We start from the raw sequence: 19,699 nt of genomic DNA on the forward strand, positions 1-19,699 counted from the left end.
TCTCCCACCCCTTAAACACTAGAGCTGCTCACATTCCCAGGAGCCCACTGCTCAGAGGACGCAGTCCTTGGGTACCTTTCCCAACCGCCTTCACGGCGTAAACTACAGCACAGACACCTACAGTGAAGCCTGAGCCTGCCCTCCTGATAAAAGACACATTTCCAACGTCCCTAAAGATACCCACCTGGTTATCCCACAGGTACCTCACCCTCAACATGGCAAAACCACATCCAATCTCCTTCTCCCAAGCTTGCATTCCCACCTACGCTGCCCAAATCCAAGAATGACAACGCTATCCACCCAGAGTCCCGAGAATGTTCAGGTTCCTTCCTTTTGCCTGCCACATGCATTCTGTCACAAAGTCCTTCAGACTTTCCTCTAAATATTACACCAACCCACTTTGTGCTTCTCCCCTACTCCCTAGTTCAACCTCATTTCTCTTGTCTGGACAACTGCAACACTCTTTTAATCAGTTGGCCGGCTTCTAGATTTGATCTGCTCCACGGCCTGCTCTACACTGTCCCCAGGATGACAGAAGATGCAAATCTGACCGTGTCACTAAACTTCCCACCATCACCAGGGTAAAATCCAGGCTCCTTAGTGTGAGGACCGGGCCGTCTTTACCTGGCCCCGCCATTCTCAGTCATGCACTTGGTGCTCCATTAATAATTAAGACCTGCCTGGGCCACAAGGCTGGACCATACACCTTTGCCATCTCCCCTGCCAGAAACACTCCACTGCTCTCTTCCAGCTAAAGCCACATGCTCCCTCACAGCGCGCTCCACGGTGACATCCTCCAGGAAGCCTTCCATGCACCCCCAGCTGACCAAGGGCCCTTGCTTCCTCTGGGTTCTCAGCGAACCCACTATGCACCTCTGTCACAGATCTCATTCTGATATACTGAAATCACGTCGTGAGCTCTGACCCTTAGCGTCTGGCAGAGCAACTGTGATCACCCCAACTGTCCTCTTAAATCAAGGTGTTTCTAAGTTTCCATGAGGGGCTCTCTTCTCATTCTGTATACTCAACTTCTAGCTGTCAACTAATAAAGTCAATGATTCCTAACTCTGAATCTCAATTCTACTTTCCTGAGCTCCAGAACTAATTTTCCAACAATCCAGGTGTCATCTTCACTCCACCAGCACTTCAAACTTAACCCACCTAAAATGAAATACTCATCTCCTCCCTTCCCACCCTGTATTTTCTAACTCAGTGACACCACCTTCTATTTGGAAAGCACCATCCTTCATTTCCCCTCAAAAGCAGCAATCAACCAGGCACAGCGTCCTGTAGATGCTACAGGCTCAAGAGCCCTGAAACAGGTCCATCTTTTCTAACCCCATTGCTGCTGCTGGAATCCACTCCAAAAGCCTCCTAACTAGTCTCCCACCTCCAGCCATGCTCATTCCAGGCTTCGAGGATGACCTCACTAAGATGCAAACCCAATGATGCCATTTCCAAGTACGATCTCAAACTGTTAACTGCCTGAGGGGCAAAATCCTGAGCAGTCCAGAGCTCATCATCAGACCTCTGCAAACCACTCTGGCTTCACCTGCCCTCACACTCACCCTGCAGAGCAGTCATACCAGACTACCTACGGTTCCCCAGGAGACCAAGCTCCCTCAGCCTGACTTCCATGCTTTTGCGAATACCGCACTGCCCCCTGCACGAAACAGCTTTCTTCCTCAGTCTGCCTGGGATGCTCTGACTCACCCTCCCTGCCCTTCAAGCAGCACCTCCTCTGTGACTCCTCGCAGCACCTTTTCTATACATTTACCTAATAACCTGCCTCCAGACACCGTTAACTGTTCACATCTCTACATTCCCACCAGACTAGCTACCAAACCCTTAAGGGTAGGAACTATCAGGCTTACCTTTAGAACGAAGATGCCCAACTTCAGTGGTGACATAGAAAACTACACACATCCTGCATTATATGGTTCAATCCACCTCTTGTCGTGGATTCTGACATGCCCCAAGTGGAGTGCAAGCCTCTTCTTCTCAGAGATGAGATTAACAATCATCCTGCTGCTCCACACTATGGAAACCAGGGGCCAAAGAGCAGATCAGCAGACACTTTCAGACACCCAGGTCTCAGCTGACAGCTCTCCAAATCAGGTCTTACCAACTTGCTCCTTTTCCAACAATAGCAACAATTCCCAGAAGGTGCAAGAATACCACTATTTTATAACTATGAAAACTGTTCATATCCAAGGACTCAGGAACTCTATATAACTCTCATGCTGCTTATACAATTCATTATCAATACACTTTAAACTGATGTGTTGACACTGATCCCACCATTTCAGGGACAAAGTAGCAAGTCCTCACAGAACCTTTTGGAACTCCTGCTACGGTTCAATTAAGTCAACCTGTACGATTAACACTCAATCTGATACTTATCTATAACTCTTACAGCTTGAATTTTGTTTTGTTTTTAAAAAAGTCTAAGTAACCATCCAAACTTGTTCATGATACAGTACTGGAACTGTGCTATTATTCATGACATTTACTGAATACTTACTACACAGGCGCTGTGCTGAGAGCTCGGAAAGCAGGACTTAACTAGTCCTCCGAGCACCCCGATGAGGCAGGCGCTCCCTGAGCTCGGAGGGTGAGCTGAACTGGCCGAGGTCTGACGGGAACTGGCAGGGCCGAGATTTCAGCCCACTGTGTCTGCCTCCAGAGCCCCAGCCTTTACCCTCTACACTACCTGGCCTGCTGTGTGATGTCTGGACTTCCTAAGGGGCCACGCTATTGACTAACAAACACTAACTATCTATCGGGTTCCAGGAACAGGGCTTGACACTAAGATTACAAAGATAAATATGACACAGTCCCAGCCCTCAACAAGCCGGTGGGGTTTAGAGGCAGCAAACTGGGGTGGGCAGGAGCATGGACTCCAGCGACAGCCCATCTGCATGCAAATCCTTGCTCTGCCAGGGAGTGTGTGCCCTCGGGTAACTGACACCTCCGTTTCCTCACCTCTACCTTCCTTGTCGAGAGAACTACAGGAGTTAGTTCAGATAAGAGCACTTGAAAACAATTACCGGTAATTGTAAGTGTTCCATAAATGTTAGTTGCTATTATCATTGTTATTATTATTATTACTACTGCTGCTGCTGCTGCTCTTCACATCACCAATCAACGAAGTGGTGACTATAAAACTATGTGTTAAGGGACACTAAGAAGGGCACCCAGGACAGGTACCCAATGAAGGCTGAAGGAGGAAGGGAAGGTCTCAGGAGGAGAGAGACCTAGCACCTAGGTCAGATACCTGACCTGAGGCTCAAAGCACGACCAGGCAGAGTGGTGCTGGTGCTGAGAAGAGAGGCACAGGAGGAAGGAGAGAGCGCCTTCTGGGGCGGAGGGGGGTGGGGGGTGTCCAAAAATCTCACAGTGAGAAACGCAACCTTTTCAGAGAAACAGAAAAAAGTGAATCAGTCCTGCTACAGTCTCTAAAACAAGAGGAAGGGTGTGATGAGAGATGAGGCCCTAGAATTGTGAGCAAAGCAGCCACAGCAGGACACGTGCTAAGAAACTTAAGACTTTCTCTAGTGTCTGATAAATGTCAAGTATTTACTACAGGTTTATTGAATTGAAAAGTCAAGCTTGAAATAATTTAGCCATTGGCCAGAGGCCAATAACTTTGGTTCACTTTGCAGCAGATTTTTATAGGTTTTATCAAAAATGAATTTACACAGAAAGTTGCAGCACAAAAATGTTGTAGGTTAATTATTTTAATTTGGATTTAGCCTCAAAGCACCTGTCAATGTTTAAACTATTTGCTTTGCCTGATGCCATCTTCTCAACCAACGTAAGCAGAAGAGCAATGAATGGCACAGAGCCACACACCTGAGTATAAGGCGATATAAAACTTGTGATGCACACCAAGCCAGCGTCTGCAAACAGTTTGGCAACTTCTGCGATGCGGCGAACATTCTCTTCTCTGTCTTCAGGACTAAAGCCAAGATTCTTATTGAGACCTTGACGAATGTTGTCCCCATCCAAAGTGTAGCATGGGATCCCATGGCAAACCAAGTACTCCTCCAGGGCCATGCTCACCGTGGTCTTCCCCGCTCCAGACAAGCCTGAAACCAGACAGACCATCAGACTCCACACACCACTGAGTAATGAGCAACTGTAAGCACAGGCTTGACGGTACTCATTATTCATAGCAGTCTCTCAGCAACATTCTTATCCGATAATTCTCTGTACGATTTACCACTTATCTAGAAAAACACCTATAGTTTTAAAAAGCATTTATGTTCTTAGTAACTCTTGTCTATGCCCAAGGGTTTCCTAGAAATCTATGACGAGCTTCACAGGCTTAATCAACTTTCACATCGGACACGGTTAGGTACATATTCACTTTGTCCTCTTGTTACCACTATTCTAAAGCTGCACGCCAATTTTAAAACAAAGCTATATGTCCAAATTACTTACGGGAAGGGGAGAAAAAGAAAGGACGTAAGTAAGGGAAATCTTAGAGAGTTAAGTCTATACCCTAGGATCGTCACCTCTCACAGACCACCAGGATGGAAGTACCTGGGAGTCCACTTTATAACATAATCAACCTTGAGAGAATGTCCTCATTCAGCTCACCTTCGTCTACCCATGCTGACTCACTGAACAACCAGAAGTAAAGGAGAAGGATGGAGCACATTTATGCACTAACACCTGCCACCCTGGTGTAATTACAGAATTCATAACTAAGGCAGTTACAAGGCAACAGACAAAATACTGAAGTCTAATGTACTGATGCTCTTGAAAGAAGTTATCATAATCTGGAAGGCTTACTGAAAAAAATTAGAAAAGATGATGAGGGGCGAGCCCAGTGGCATAGTGGTTAAGTTCACACACTCCACTTCAGCAGCCCAGGGTTCAAGTGTTCAAATCCCGGGCGCAGACCTACACACTGCTCATCAAGCCATGCTGTGGTGGTGTCCCACATATAAAACAGAGGAAGACTGGCACAGCTGTTAGCTCAGGGACAATCTTCCTGCAGCAGAAAGAGGAAGATTAGTAAGAGATGTTAGCTCAAGACCAATCTGCCTCACCAAAACAAAAAAAAAGAGGATACGTTCAGAGGATCAATACAGCGTTAGTTGCTTTACATATTAAAGTTACATTACTATGAGTATAGCAGACTGTATTTTCAAAAGATGGTCACAATGGAATTGGCCATCCTGCAAGCTCTTCTACAATGCGACACTGCCACTGTCACATCAAGAGGGAGAGTCTAACTCCCTGCCCTTGAATCTGAGCTGGCCTCGGGACTCGCCTGTAGCCAAAAGTGTAGTGAAAGTGATGATGTGTGACTTCCAAGGCTGGGCCAGAAGAGGCTGTACAGCCTCTTTGGACGCTCCATGTGGGAGAAGCTAGCTACTACACACACTGAGATCACCAAGCTAAAGAGCTCAGGAAGGTGTGATCTTCCTGTGCACAGGCTTGTGTGTGTGTGTGTGTGATCTTCTTCAGTCCACAGGCTCAGTTGGCTAAGCTCCCAGCAGACAGGCAGCATCACCTCAGGAGGTCACAGTGGACGCCAGCCCACCTGAGCCGTCAGAGGACAGCAGCCCGTGCCAGCACGACCGTGACCAGGCAAGACACATGTGCAACTACGCAGCTGAGCCCTCCCGCAGCGCTCATCTACAAAACGAGAAGCAGACTAAAATGGCTGTGACACCACTAGGTTCTGGATAATCTGTTACACAGCAGCAATAACTGGAACAGAGATAGACGGTGGGGAGGAGCAGGTTGTTCTGGGGTTTTTTGTTATTATTTTTAACTACCAGTCATAAATACTGATACTACCAAGTATCAGGAAGAAAAAACCCTGAAACCCTAAACTTTTTATACAACAAAGACAACCTAAATTACAATAAAAGTGTCAGTTTATACATACATGTGTATTTATATATATTTTTACGTATATATTTAACTTGAAACAGTGTAAAAATAGACACTGCTGAAAATTAAACTACTGACATAGCTTTCATTGAGATGGTTACAGTGACCATAGACAAAAACGCAAAGAAATTAAAGCAGTTGGAGAAAATTAATAGATAATGCAAGACAGACAACCCAAAACTAAGATAAGAATAAACAGCATACCCGAAGGAGAGAAAACAACTGTACTGGCTTGAATAGCGTGCCCCCAAAAACTCATGTCCATATGGAACTTCAGAATGTAACCTTATTTGGACATAGTCTTTCTGAATTAATTAGTTAAGATGAGGTCATACAGGATTCGGGTGGGCCCTAAATCCAATGATCGCTGTCCTTATAAGAAGACCATGTGAAGACACAGAGAAAAGAAGCTGGTGTGACTCAGAGGAGATAAGTGAGGTGTCTGCAAGCCAAGGGACACCTGGACAGGCAGGAACAGCTTCTCCCTTAGGGCAGAGAATGACCAACTGCCAACACCTAGATTTCAGACTCCTACCTCCAGAACTGTGAGGGAATAAATTTCTGTTGTTTGAAGCCATTCACATTATGGTGATTTGCTTCAGCAGCCCTGGAAAACTAATACACCAAATAATGTGAAAACACAAAAGAAGAAAGTTTATCTGAAATAAAACCTGAGAAAAGGCAAACCGTATTGCAGGAAAATGGCACACAAACCACTCAACACCTTGAGAGGTCCCTGTTAGGTTACTGAACTGCAAGAAATCTTGACTTCCATTTCCAATAACATCATCAAAAAAATAGTGAAAGCTACAGAAGACTTGACAAAATAATTAACAAGCTGGATGTAACGAACACACACAGAATATTGCACACATTACAGGAACACACGCTGTTTTCAAACACACATCTATGGAAACTGATTACATACTAGACCATAAAGCAAGCACGAAAAAATAGGATAAACAGTATTTATAAGCATCATCAGTGGTAAAATAAATGGAATATACCATGTTCAACAAAAGGAGTACCCAGGGGCTGACCCAGTGGCCAAGTGGTTAAGTTCGCACACTCCACTTTGGTGGCCCAGAGCTTGGCTGGTTTGGATCCTGTGTGCGGACATGGCACCGCTCATCAGGCCATGCTGAGGTGGCGTCCCACATGGCACAACTAGAAGGACCCACAACTAGAACATAGAACTATATCCTCGGGGGCCTTTCGGAAGAAGAAGGAAAGCAAAAAAAAAGATTGGCCACAGATGTTAGCTCAGGTGCCAATCTTTAAAAGAAAAGAAAAAAAGAAAAGGAGTATCCAAGATTCTAAAGGTCAATTTTCCCCAAAAACGACCTTTAGATATAATGCAATCCCAAATCAAATCCCAGCAGGGTTTTGGGGGAATTAGTTAAACCAATTAAAAACTTATACAATAGACAAAGAGCCAAAAATTTTTTTAAAAGTCAAGACACTCCTGATGAAGAATAGGTAAGAGGACATACTCCACTGGACTTCAAGACCTATAAAAATGGGTAATTAAAACAGTGTGGCAATAACAGGAATAAGAGCCAAGCATACAGGTGGAACAGATCAGAGAGCCCAGAAACAAATCCATAGATAAGTGAAAACTGATCTATGACAGCTGGCATTGCAATCAGAGAAAAAGGATACCCTCATCAATATACGCTCCTGGGACAACTGATCACCCACATGGTTAAGAAAGAAAATGGATCCCTCCCTCTCACTACCCCCTAAAACCAAATGCAGGTGGATAAACGGCCTGAGTGGAGAATGACAAAATTCTAGGAAAATACAGGAAAAGAAAGAATTCTTCAAGAATCCAGATGAAAAAAGGAAAGCTCCTAAAGAGAAGGGAAAAAACGTGAGCTTAGTCTCACACTTCTTCACAACACCATTTAATACCAGAAGACAATGTGGTAATGTTTAAAGAACTCCAAGAGAAAGAAAGTATGAACCGAATATATATTTTACCCAGCCAAGTTGTTGGAAAAGTTAGGCAGACACTCTCAGACATAAAAACTCTGGGAATTCAGAACCCAAGGGAAGACCATCTTATAAAAACTACTTAACAATGAAATACAATGAAAACTTGACTCAAATAAAGAGCTCCTGAGTGGACCTGGCATAATCAAGGAAGTGATGGGGAACTGGTAAGTACTGAACCAATTTCACTCATAGAAGTCAAATACAAACAATCATGGAAATTTAAGATTCAAGAACAGAATATAACTGGTACAAACCTGGATGATAGGAAAGTAACAATTCAACAATCTAAACTTAAGAACGAAGAGATGGAAAGGATTTGAGTGTGTTGTCTTCTTTCATACAAAACCAGACAGACCTATCTAAAACTGAAAAATGTAATTTAAAAAAACAGAAAATGGAATGTTGCTTTTTGCCAATCAGCAAAATTTTAAGGACTGGTCATGTCCAGTGACGACAAAGACATTGGAAAATGGACCCTCTCCCACACTGTTAGTGGGAGAGTAAAAACAGACACTATAACATTTTAGTGAGCAATTTGGTGAGATGTATCAAAATTTTAAATACAATTCACAGAAGTGAACGGATCCACCATTTTTAAAGCTACCTCAAAACCTGGACCAGTTTACCCTCTCACTGGCCTGTTAACGGCTAAGCCCAAACAGAGGCCATGGGAAAACCAACAGAAGAACCAATCAGAGGCGAAAGCAAAAGCTGAATGATGGAAACTGATGATGTGAACTCTTTATCACTCATTCTCTCTCTTCATATGGTTTCATTATTAGCTTCTTGAATGCAGAATCCAGGTCTTATCTCCACACACGTTTACAGAAGGCAATGGAGTTAACAAATAGAAGATAGTTTTAAGATGCACTCTGGTTTTTCCTCTCTATTTTACCAGCAGTTCTATAAACAAAAAGGAATTACCAAAAGGAAATATGTTATTATTAAGCAACTTTATCAGTTACATGTTATGATGCTCCAGATAGAAGAACAGAACTCAAAATCTAAACACGCTTACTCCTAGTTCAAGGCTGTCTATAAACACCACTTTTGAAAAACTGGTTTATCTCTTGACTGTACCTGTGAGCCAAACTGTGCAGCCACGAAAGCCACCTCTGGTCCCCACCACCTGACCCCTCTTGTTCCTGCTGACATGGTGAGCTTGATAGGTGACATTAGTCGCTCTCTGCATGCCCTGGAAAAAAAGAAAGAAAGAAAGAATAAATTCAGGTTCACCTGAGTCCTTTAAAAGGTAAACACACATTCCCTGCAAACATACAATTATCATCCTAAGGAATATGCCAAAAGCAAGGAAAAAGATGAAAACTAACAGTCTTTCTTTCTTCAGAGCATCTGGCACAGTGTTTAGTCCTTTACATACATCAATTAATTTGACACTCACAGCCACTCAGGGACACGGCAACTCTTACTACTGTGGTTTTATAGATGAAGACGTTGAACCTGAGAAAAGTTAAATACTTGCCCAACTTCCCATAACTAGTGAGGGGTGGACTCCAGAGTCCAAGTCTTCTCACTCATTCATTCATGCAACCATTCACTCACTCAGCCAATATTTACGGAGGCCCTACTAGTACACCAAGCGAACAGAGCAGGGTCCACACCCTCGCTGAGCTTACATGCCACTGGGGAGACAAGCCAACAAAACTCAGTTATAATGTCAGAGAGTGACAGTACCCTATAGAAAATAAAACAGGAGAAGACTGGAAGGGGAGGTGGGGGCTGAGTGCCCCTTATACGAGACGGTCAAGACGGGCCTCTGAGAAGCTGGCATACGAGCAGACGCCTGTGTGGAAGAGGTGTCTGCTGGGATCATGAAAGGCATGGTGAAAAAGTGGAATGTATTGGGGCTGGCCCCGTGGCCGAGTGGTTAAGTTCGCGCGCTCCGCTGCAGGCGGCCCAGTGTTTCGTTAGTTCGAATCCTGGGCGCGGACATGGCACTGCTCATCAGACCACGCTGAGGCAGCGTCCCACATGCCACAACTAGAAGAACCCACAACGAAGAATGCATAACTATGTACCGGGGGGCTTTGGGGAGAAAAAGGAAAAAATAAAATCTTTGAGAAAAAAAAAAAAAAAAAGTGGAATGTATTGGTTATTATTTGTGGTTATTCCACAAAACAAGTGAACATAACTGTTGTTCTCCCAAATTTTCTTCTTCTTAAACAAAAGGACATAAAATTACAAAGGCCTCAAAGGATCTGAACAGGCATTTCTCCAAAGAATAAATACCAACAATGAGTAAACACATGAAAAGATGTTCCACCTCATTTGCCACAGAGAAATGCAAATCAAAACCACAGGTAGTGGGCCGGCCCCGTGGCCGACTGGTTAAGTTCACGCGCCCCACTTGGGTGGCCCAGGATTTCACCGGTTTGGATCCTGGGCATGGACATGGCACCACTCATTAGGCCATGCTGAGGCAGCGTCCCACACAGCACAGATAAAAGGACCCACAACTAAAATATGCAAATACGTACCAGGGGGATTTGGGGAGAAAAAGCAGGGGAAAAAAAAAAAAGAAGACTGGCAACAGTTGTTAGTTCAGGTGCCAATCTTTAAAAAAAAAAAACACAGGTAGATACCACTATACACCCACGAGGATGGCTGGAATCAAAAATACAGACAAGCTCCATGAGGGCCACGCTGGGCTGGCGGCCCACATACTGAAAACAGAGGAAGACTGGCATGGATGTCAGCTCAGGGCAAATCTTCCTCAGCACAAAAAACCAAGACCAAAAAAGACAAGTGCTGGTGAGGATAAGGAGAACTGGAATCCTCACACATTCTTGCTAGTGGGAAGGTACAATACCATAGCCACTTTGCAAAACAGCAGTTTTGCAAAATATTACATATAAAGTTACCATATGACCAAACAATTCCACTCCTAAACACACTCTCATAAGAAATGAAAACATGTCCACACAAAACTTGTACATATACGTTCATGGCAGCATTACTCATAAAAGCCAAAAAGTGGAAACTCAATTGTCCATCAAGTGATAATCAGATAGATAAGATATTTTAAAAGTTTTATGGTATATCAACACAATGGAATATGGTTTGGCAATAAAAAGGAACGAAGTATTGATACATGCTACGACATGGATGAGCCTCAAAAACATTATGCTAAGTGTAATTCCATTATGTGAACCTCCCAGAACAGGAACTCTATAGAGACAGAAAGGAGATTAGTGGTGGCCTCAGCCTAGGAGGTTGAGGGGGAATGGAGAGTGACTGCTAACAGGCACAGGGTTCTTTCTCGGGGTGATCAAAATACTCTAAAACTGATTGTGGTATGGTTGCACAACTCTGTCAATATACTAAAAACCAGTGAACTGTACATTTTAAGCAGGTGAATTGAATGGTATGCAAATTATATCTCAAAGCTATTTTCTAAAGAAAAAAAAATGAATCACATAGCCTCTATTCTCTCTTCCTATGGAGAAAAAAAAATTTAGGTTCTTTTCAACAAGTTATGTCTTTATAAAATGTGTCAGCATTGTTTTGATAGGGTGTTTGTGTATGATACTGCTATGAATCTTATTTTTCAAGACAGTTTTATTCATCAGTCATTCAAAAATATTTACTGAATGCACAGGACACACCTGACCTTCTTCCAGGTGCTGATGAAACAGAAGCCAACGACACCAACAACAGCCACTGTCCTCACGAGTTCATCGAGTTCTCACTCCTCGAGCAGAGGTTCTCAGAGTGTGGCCCCTGACCAGCCCCCTCAGTGTCTCCTGGGAACCGTCAGCAATGCAAATGCTGAGGTCCTGGCCCAGGCCTACTGGGTCAGAAACTCTGGGCTGGGGCCCAAACAATCTGTATTTTAAAACCTCCCAAGGGATTCTGATAAAAGTTCAAGTTTGAGAACCAGTGGACTAACAGGAGAGATAGGGGGGTACGGGTACCACCAAGATAAATAAGTAAATTATATAAGTTAGATAGGAATAAGTATCAAAGAGGGGAAAAAAGTAAATAAAGCAAAAAATGTGAAGAAACATCAGAGGAGTGATGCTGAAAATCTGGACAGGATGGTCAGGGAAGGCTTCACCAAAAAGAGGACATTTAAGACCTTTGATGACCTCTCGGGGAAAGCACCCCTCAGACAGAGGGACCAGCAAGTGCAAAGAAAAGTGGAAGAGTGACTAGGAAAACCTAAAATGACGGGGGACAGCCTGAAGGACTCGTCTGAAGTCCATCATCATGAATTTAAAGCAAGACCAGTCACCATGACAGCGTATTTTCAGCAGCCACGTCAGTGGCACAGGCAGAGGCACGGAATGTCGGAGACGATCCATCCAGGGCTGTGGTTTGGCCCAGCAGTCTTCAAAATGGGGAACAGACACCCCTGTAGGTACATAGCCTGGACTTCGTAGAACGTATTTCCATCCAGGTCTCAACTCTCTCATGTCCTCCTTTCTAAAACTGGTCTGCCGGAGAAGGTCCTGGAGTTTGGGATCTCTTTTCCCACCTCTCCCCCCACAACCCTCCTCATGGACAGGGGAGACGCACCCCTGCCCCTCGGAATCTGGAAGGGGAGGGGGAGCAGCGGGCAGGGCCCTGCACAAGCTCCCCAACGACATTTGCAGAACCTGTCTGACTCGCTCATTTTGTCTGGGGACTCTTTCCAAGTCACTCTGCTTTCAGGCAAGAAGAAGCACGTATCTAATGAATTTAAATTCATGTTGGGCCTATAACATGTCGTCTGCTTTTCTTACTAAATTGAGTAGAACGTACAGAAATTATTTGACAAGCTATAAGCTGCTGAGGATATGGATGAGAGAGAAGACAGCATGCGCAGAGACCGCCCGTTGTAATCACTAGAGAAGAATGCTCTCCTGGGGTGTCTTGCCACCTACATTTTAAAAGATTCTCGTAGCAAACACGGCAATCTGAGAATAAGGAGGCTTATGTATGTTTGATATTTTTCATATTAAAAAAGATTTGCCACGTCCCCCTCCCTCCCAGCTTTTCAGAGTAAACCACAGAGCGCTTTGTAAGGCTTCTGGCACCGCAAGGTGGTGGGTGTGCGGTGAACCGGGCGGAGGGCAGAGGCCGCTCGGCAGGCAGTCTCCTCCATCCCCTTCCTCGTCCACCCACTCTGCCCAAATCCTTCCTATCACCCTGTGGGAAAAACACAACACGGGTGACTCACCAAGGGCCTAGAGCAGCTTGTCTCCTTCCGACTCCACGGTCCTGTCTCAGAGCCTTCAGTGGCCTAGTTTCTATCCATAGGGCAGAGAAATTGGGCTCACGGCTTCTTTCCCAACAATCTGGGTGGTTTGCAGCAACAGTCACCTGGCTTTTGTACACACAGTCAGGCAGTTCCCGGAACACTCACTGCCCGGCGCACTCGTCTGATATCTACGGACTGTTTGATATGTTTAGACGTCTTTTGTGCATACACGTTTTGACCTCCTTAGGAGGGTCGGTCAAGCCCTAGGAGGTAGTTCTTTGTATTTTCCACAGTGCTAACCTCCTTTCTTGTTCCTAGTCAGTGCTCACTAGAAGTTAGATACAAGGCATTTATTTCAAAGTATGACTTGCAAATGAAATGATGACTGAAATTAGAAATCTTGTCTAGCAGAAGCAGGACAACTCATTTCCAGAGAATTCACTCCCTTTCTACATGTGGGACTAAATGACTCTCATTCCTTTTACCAGGCTATTGTCACATGGTGTCTGATGTCTGTGATGTGCATTTCCTGTGCATTCTACAAACTTAACTCGCAGACTGACTGATAACTAAAACCTTTAGCTCAGTTACTGATAAGTGAAATTAGTCTTTTGAACATTAACAAGTCAAAGACAAACAGCAAAAGTGAGGATCGCACATTCCTGGCCATCACTCCCCATGCAGAGGCATTTTTTTCTCTCCAACTATTCTGTTTTAAACGTTAAATAATATTTAAATATCTATTTAATCGATTTTTTTAAAATATCAGTATTTTCAGAAGGGAGGATCCTGGAGGACCTCCAGGTGGGAACTCCAGACCTAAGAGATTCCTAGATGTCAGAAACGAGTCAAGGACTCCTGTTCATTCAGTATTTGGTCATTGTGGATCCCCTCCAGATACTAGAGACAAAACAGAACAAAATATTTCAGAGAAGGACACCAACCACAGACAGAAAAAGAAAATACTACACTGTGACAGACCCCTGCCTCCCACCATGATGAGAGCAGGGCATTCTCCACACATATGAAGGGGGTTCAGAGACCGGACAGCCAAAAATACACTAATGTCTACCTCAGAGGTTGAAATAAACTACTAAAACCATGTGAGAATGCACACAAAAACTCGTACATGAATGTTCATGGCAGCATTATTCACAACAGCCAAAGAGGAGAAACAACTCCAGTGTCCACCAACTGACGAATGAACAACATGTGGTCTATGCACACAACGGAATACCATTCAACTACATAAATGAAGAACTGATCCTTGCTACGACATGGATGAACTCTGAAAACATCACGCTAAGTGAGAGAAGTCAGACACAAAAGGCCACACACCATAAGATTCCATTTATAAGAAAGTCGAGAATAAAGAAATCCAGAGACAGAAAGTAGATTACTGGTTACGGGGAAGGGCTGGGGGGACAGGGAATGACTGCTAAGGGTACAGGGTTTTCTTTGGAGGTGATGAAAATGTTCTAAAATTAGATATTGTGATGGCTGTACAACTCTGTGAATACACTGAAAACCCTGAGTTGCACAATTAAACATATGAAAGATAAAGACATAGGGAAGGGATGCAAGCATCAAAAAAACTAGAGAGAAGAATAGGGAAAGGAGCCTGAACAATGGCTGCATTCATCTAAAGCCAGAAACAGGACTTCTATCAGTAACATCTAATATTTTCACTATTTATACTCAGTTAAAACTTATTTGGTAAAGGACAATGTCCTTAGGAAAGGATATTCCACAAAAATAGTTACCACGCAGGTAAATACCAAAAAGAAATGCTGTTCTCTTCATGTGAACTAATTACTTAGTAATTTGCTTTCAAAACAGTCAGGATTGGGGTTTTACTGTCTTATTGACAGGTAGGCTACAGGTAAGTGACCCATCTCAGAGCAAGGGATGGTAACTTCCAGGCTGGTGGAAGAGAAAATGCTATTATCAATTGGATTTTATTGCAAATTACTACTTCTGCATTTCAGACTTAAGTAATTTTCCCCCCTTTTTCTTACTCAAAGCAAAGCAGAGGTTTTCTCAACTTTAGCATTAAGGACTTTTTGGACCAGATAATCTGCTGTGGGAGCTGTCCTGTGCATGGGGGGATGTTCAACAGCCTTGATGGCCTCTACCCAACAGAGGTCAGAAGCACCACCTCCAACTCATGCAAGTGTAACAACCAAAAACGTCTTCAGATATTGCCAAACACCCCCTGGGGGTGGCAAAATTTTACCTGGTTGAGAACCACCGGAGCAGAGAACTACTCCTCAAAATTCAACACAGAGCCAGGCTGGAGAAGCTTATTTCACACGTCAAACTTAGAGAAGCAACTATGCTAAAGAAAGGCTAACATTGCCAGGTCCTCTGTAAGAAGCCAGGGCTGCAGAACTGCCCAAAACGTGATTCCAAAGTAGCCACTATCTCCTGAAATTTCCTTGCTCTGAAAAGAAAGTAAAAATAAATACGTGAATAAATAAATATACAGATAAGTAGGAAAAAAATGTTGGTAGCCATCCCCAAGTTACTATCTAGACCTGCCCTGTCCAAAAGAACTTTCTGAGATGATGAAAATGCTTTATATTGCGCTTTCCAATACAGTGGCCCCTAGCTACACGTGCCAATGTCAACTTGAGATGTGGCTAGTGCAACTAAGGAACAGACTTTTTTACTTTAAATTTAAGTTGCTACATGTGGCTAGTAGCTACAGGACTGGACAATGCCAACCTAGACGGTGCCGTCATTCTTGTTCCTGTTGTTAGTCAACATCCAGAGTACAGTCTTGATAGAAATCCAGCTTTCCCTATGTAGGCAATTTTTCCAGCACCATCTCCCTCGCTTCTGGAGTAGGGAAATCACTGTCTGCCCCGACACAGCCAGGCCAATGCTCTGAAGAACATACAGTCGTGCACCACATAACAACATTTCAGTCAACGACAGACCACGTATATGACGGTGCTCCCAGAAGATGAGTCCCACACAGCCTAGGTGTGTAGTAGGCTGTACCAGCCAGGTCTGTGTAAGTACTATGGGGAGGAGGAGCTTTTCCCCTACCCTTTTAGGTTCTTCTGTCTGGTCTAAGAATTAAATTGACATGAGACAGATTAACAGGAATAAAACAAACAAGAGTTTACTAACATGTATACATGGGAGAAACCCAGGAAAACTGAATAACTTGCCAAAAGAGCCAAAGCCACCACCTTAAATACCATCCTCTGCTAAAGACAAAAGAAGATGGGGGTGGGGAGAGTCAGGGACTTCAAAGGGAAGGAAGGCAATTCACAGGTAGGTGAAAAGGAGCAAACGATTGGAAAACAAGTGTGTGTTTGGCCACAAAGAAACGGAAGAACAGAGAAGGGAGCCCAACAGGCTTTTCTGGGTTCCTCCCTGTCCACCATTTAGTTCATGTTATGCTAAGGTGACAGCTTGCTTCCTGAGACACGTTTTTTTAATCTGAATTCTTTTAGGCAATTAAGGGGGTGGTAACAAGAAAAACTTCTGAGTCTTTTATTTCTTAAAAATAATCAGCCTAAAATAATCCTCATGTTAGAGAGACACATTTTGGTGTGGCAAATTTTGTTCCCCTTCAGTTCACTCTATGATGTTCGCACAACCACGAAATCACCTAACAACGCATGTCACAACATATCCCATCATTAAGCAACGCACGACTGCACTATCCTCTGGTTTGGCTTCTGATATGCTGTGTGTTCCATTTCTGCATTCCTCTTTCATTTTTGCACCACCTCAGTCTTCCCCAAAATCCAGAACGGGCTGCTGGCCTTCTGTGAAAGGCATCTAACAGTACAAGGGACAAACTGTTCAGAAAAGGTGGAACTGGAGAAAGGGAAAACTATCTCATTCATTTATTTGTTTGCTTTCTAATTAACTCTCTCCCAGGTAGAACATACTATCCATGAGAACAGGACCCTTTTCTGTCTCTACCACTGCATCCCCAGCACCTGGAACAAAGACACATGCAAAGCAGCTGTTAAATATTTCACAAATCAATGAACCGTAACAACAAGAACACCTGAGATAGTGCTCACATGACAGGCACCATCGTGCTTTAAATATATGACCTATTTAAACCTCACTAAAACCCTATGAGGTATGCACTGTTAACTCCACTATAAGGTATGTTTTATTATCCCCATTATTACAAATGAGGACATTGAGGCCCAAGGAGTTAGGTAAGATGCCCAAGATCACAAAGGTGGTAAGTGACAAAACTATCATCTGAATCCCACCACATATGGAGCGTCTTCTCTTTCTTAAGCTGTGCTAAGACATGAATAAGTTATCTAAGACTTTTAAGATCCAAGCTTACTCTGTACAGTACCTCTTATCCCCATCCTATCATATCAGGAGGAACTCTGTGTGGACACAAGACGTCTATAATGAAATATGATTGCACGATACACCATAATAGCAGAGTGCAACACAATACAGAGGTGCTAAAGCAATTCAGTCCATATACAAGAGTGTGTACAAGTGTGAGCCACATCATTAAGAGAAAGCAGCCCAAGGCTCTGAAGATTTCAGCTGGTGATAAAGGATAACTGGTACACCAGGCAGAAGGAAAGGTTTGTGTCAAATCATGATGTAAGGTGTGGAAGGAAAGCTGGGGCTGGAGATCCAGAGCAGTGGAAATTTGGGGAGCAGTGGGAGGGAGGGGAATGGAAAGGCATCCAGACAGAGACTTCTGAATGTCACGTCCGATTTCAGACCATTCTGATCCAACTTGCCAGGACGGCAGGTCCAAGCAAGGGATTTGAACCAACGTGAGCCTACAAAATGGGTGACTGACACGTGGGTCTGAACTGAGTGCTCTCCATTCCCTCAACCCAACTAACACACTCTCTAAGGGCAGATGAAACTGGTTCCACTGGAGAAAGGTTCAATCAAATGGAGGATGATATTCGTTACATCCGACACTTTGTGAGACTGAGGTAACAGGAGAGTAAAGGGGCAAGTTCATTCCTGATTTTTCTTCACTGTCCTTGTAGACATATGGAGACATCTTTCGTAATACTGAATACACTCACAATGTTCCCCTGCTCTGAACACATTTTCCTACCTCTTTGCCTATATCTCCCAGGAACCCACTTCTTTTATCTGCTCCTTAATAGGAGATAATTCCCAAAGCCTAGGACTTGGTCTCACATTTCTCTCTTTATATTCTCTAAGTCAAATTTTACTATCAAATCTTTAGTTCTAAGCTTAACCTAACTTAATTCCTAGAGCTGTGCTGTCCACATGTCCTTACTGGGTATTTGAAATGGGGTTAGTCTGAATTGAGATGTGTTTTAAGTACAAAATATGCTCCAGGTTAGGAAGACCTAGTACCAAAAAAAAAAGGTAGCATATCTTTTTAATAATCTTCTATTGATTATGACAGTACTGAACCTATAGTATATTGAAAAAATATTTATGTTGAAATAGTATTTTGGATATATTGGGTAAACCAAAACATACTATTGAAATTTATTTCAACCTGTTTCTTTTTACTTTTTTTAACGTGGCCTCTAGAAAATTTTAAATTTTAAATTACATATGTGGCTGACTTTATATTTCTGTTGGATAGCACTGAGCTATAGACTATCTCTACTAAGGCTGTCCCTTCGAATACAGCATGCTTTAAACTGGATCCACCACTAAGAAGCTTTATGCCGTCGCTGTGCCTCACTTTCTTCTTTTATAAAATGGAGATACTACTTCTAATAAAGAAGATAATGTAACAATAAGAGCTAACACACAACACTTACTGGAGGCCAGACACTGTTCTAAGCATTTTTCATAGCTTAACTCCCTTAATCTTGACAATATCCCTGTGAGGCCATCATTCCCATTTTATAGATGAGCAAACTGTGGCACAGAGAAACTGAGTGAGTACCTAGCCAAAGGTTACATGGTTAGCAAATAGTGGAGCCCAGATTCGAGCCCAGGCAGTCAGCTCTGCGTCTTTGCTTCAAACCACTGTCTCTTGTGACACCTACCTAAGAAATGTTGCAAAGATTCAGTAAGTTAATTTAGGTAAAACATTTCAGATGTACCTGGCACAAGGTAAACTCTCTCCAGTGTGTAACTACTATCCCCCTCACCCCAACCCCTAACCTACTTCCTAATCTCCTTGCTCGTCACAACCTTTCTCCCATTTCCCAGGCCCGAAGTCTCACGAGCACCTTTCAACACGCCTCCCTCTTTCATGCCCTGAGTCACATCCTCCTCACTCTTCCTTGAGTGTTTTTAATGCATCTACTCCTCTACTCCCACCACCACCTTAGTCTGGCCCTTCTCCCCTAACCCTGGATGAATAAATAACGACAAGAACACCTTAACTAGTGCTCATGCTCCAGGCATGCTTCAAATCTATTAACTCATTTAAACCCCACTGTAACCCTCTGTTCTCCAGGGCTTCACATCTGGGCTCTAACAGAGTCTAAGCTCTTCGGCAGACTCTGGAATACCAATTTTGTCATGTGCCTATTAGTTAAATATGTGAGAGGGAAATACGGTGGGCGTTCCCTATTGGGGTGCAGAAAGACTGACAGGGCCCAGAAAATTAAGAATTTTAGCCTCATG

The 19,699-nt window shown here is 43.5% G+C and overlaps 1 protein-coding gene across 2 annotated transcripts in view; it reads right to left on the bottom strand.

Moving 5' to 3' along the window:
• PAPSS1 (3'-phosphoadenosine 5'-phosphosulfate synthase 1) overlaps positions 1 to 19,699 on the bottom strand; it is an 89,052-nt gene that overhangs the window by 67,419 nt on the left and 1,934 nt on the right. The window contains exons 1-3 of one of the 2 annotated variants that reach the window (XM_046655699.1): positions 13,094 to 13,223; positions 8,992 to 9,106; positions 3,856 to 4,091 (exon numbers count right to left, since the gene is read on the bottom strand). In XM_046655699.1, coding sequence (XP_046511655.1) covers positions 3,856 to 4,091; positions 8,992 to 9,103 — 348 coding nt within the window. In that variant the 5' untranslated portion in view covers positions 9,104 to 9,106; positions 13,094 to 13,223. Of the gene's footprint in view, positions 1 to 3,855; positions 4,092 to 8,991; positions 9,107 to 13,093; positions 13,224 to 19,699 lie in introns of those variants that run through there. The other variant, XM_046655698.1, reaches the window with a different exon arrangement.

This window comes from Equus quagga, chromosome 3 (assembly GCF_021613505.1).
Source record: "Equus quagga isolate Etosha38 chromosome 3, UCLA_HA_Equagga_1.0, whole genome shotgun sequence".
In the NCBI taxonomy this organism is placed as follows: Eukaryota; Metazoa; Chordata; class Mammalia; order Perissodactyla; family Equidae; genus Equus; species Equus quagga.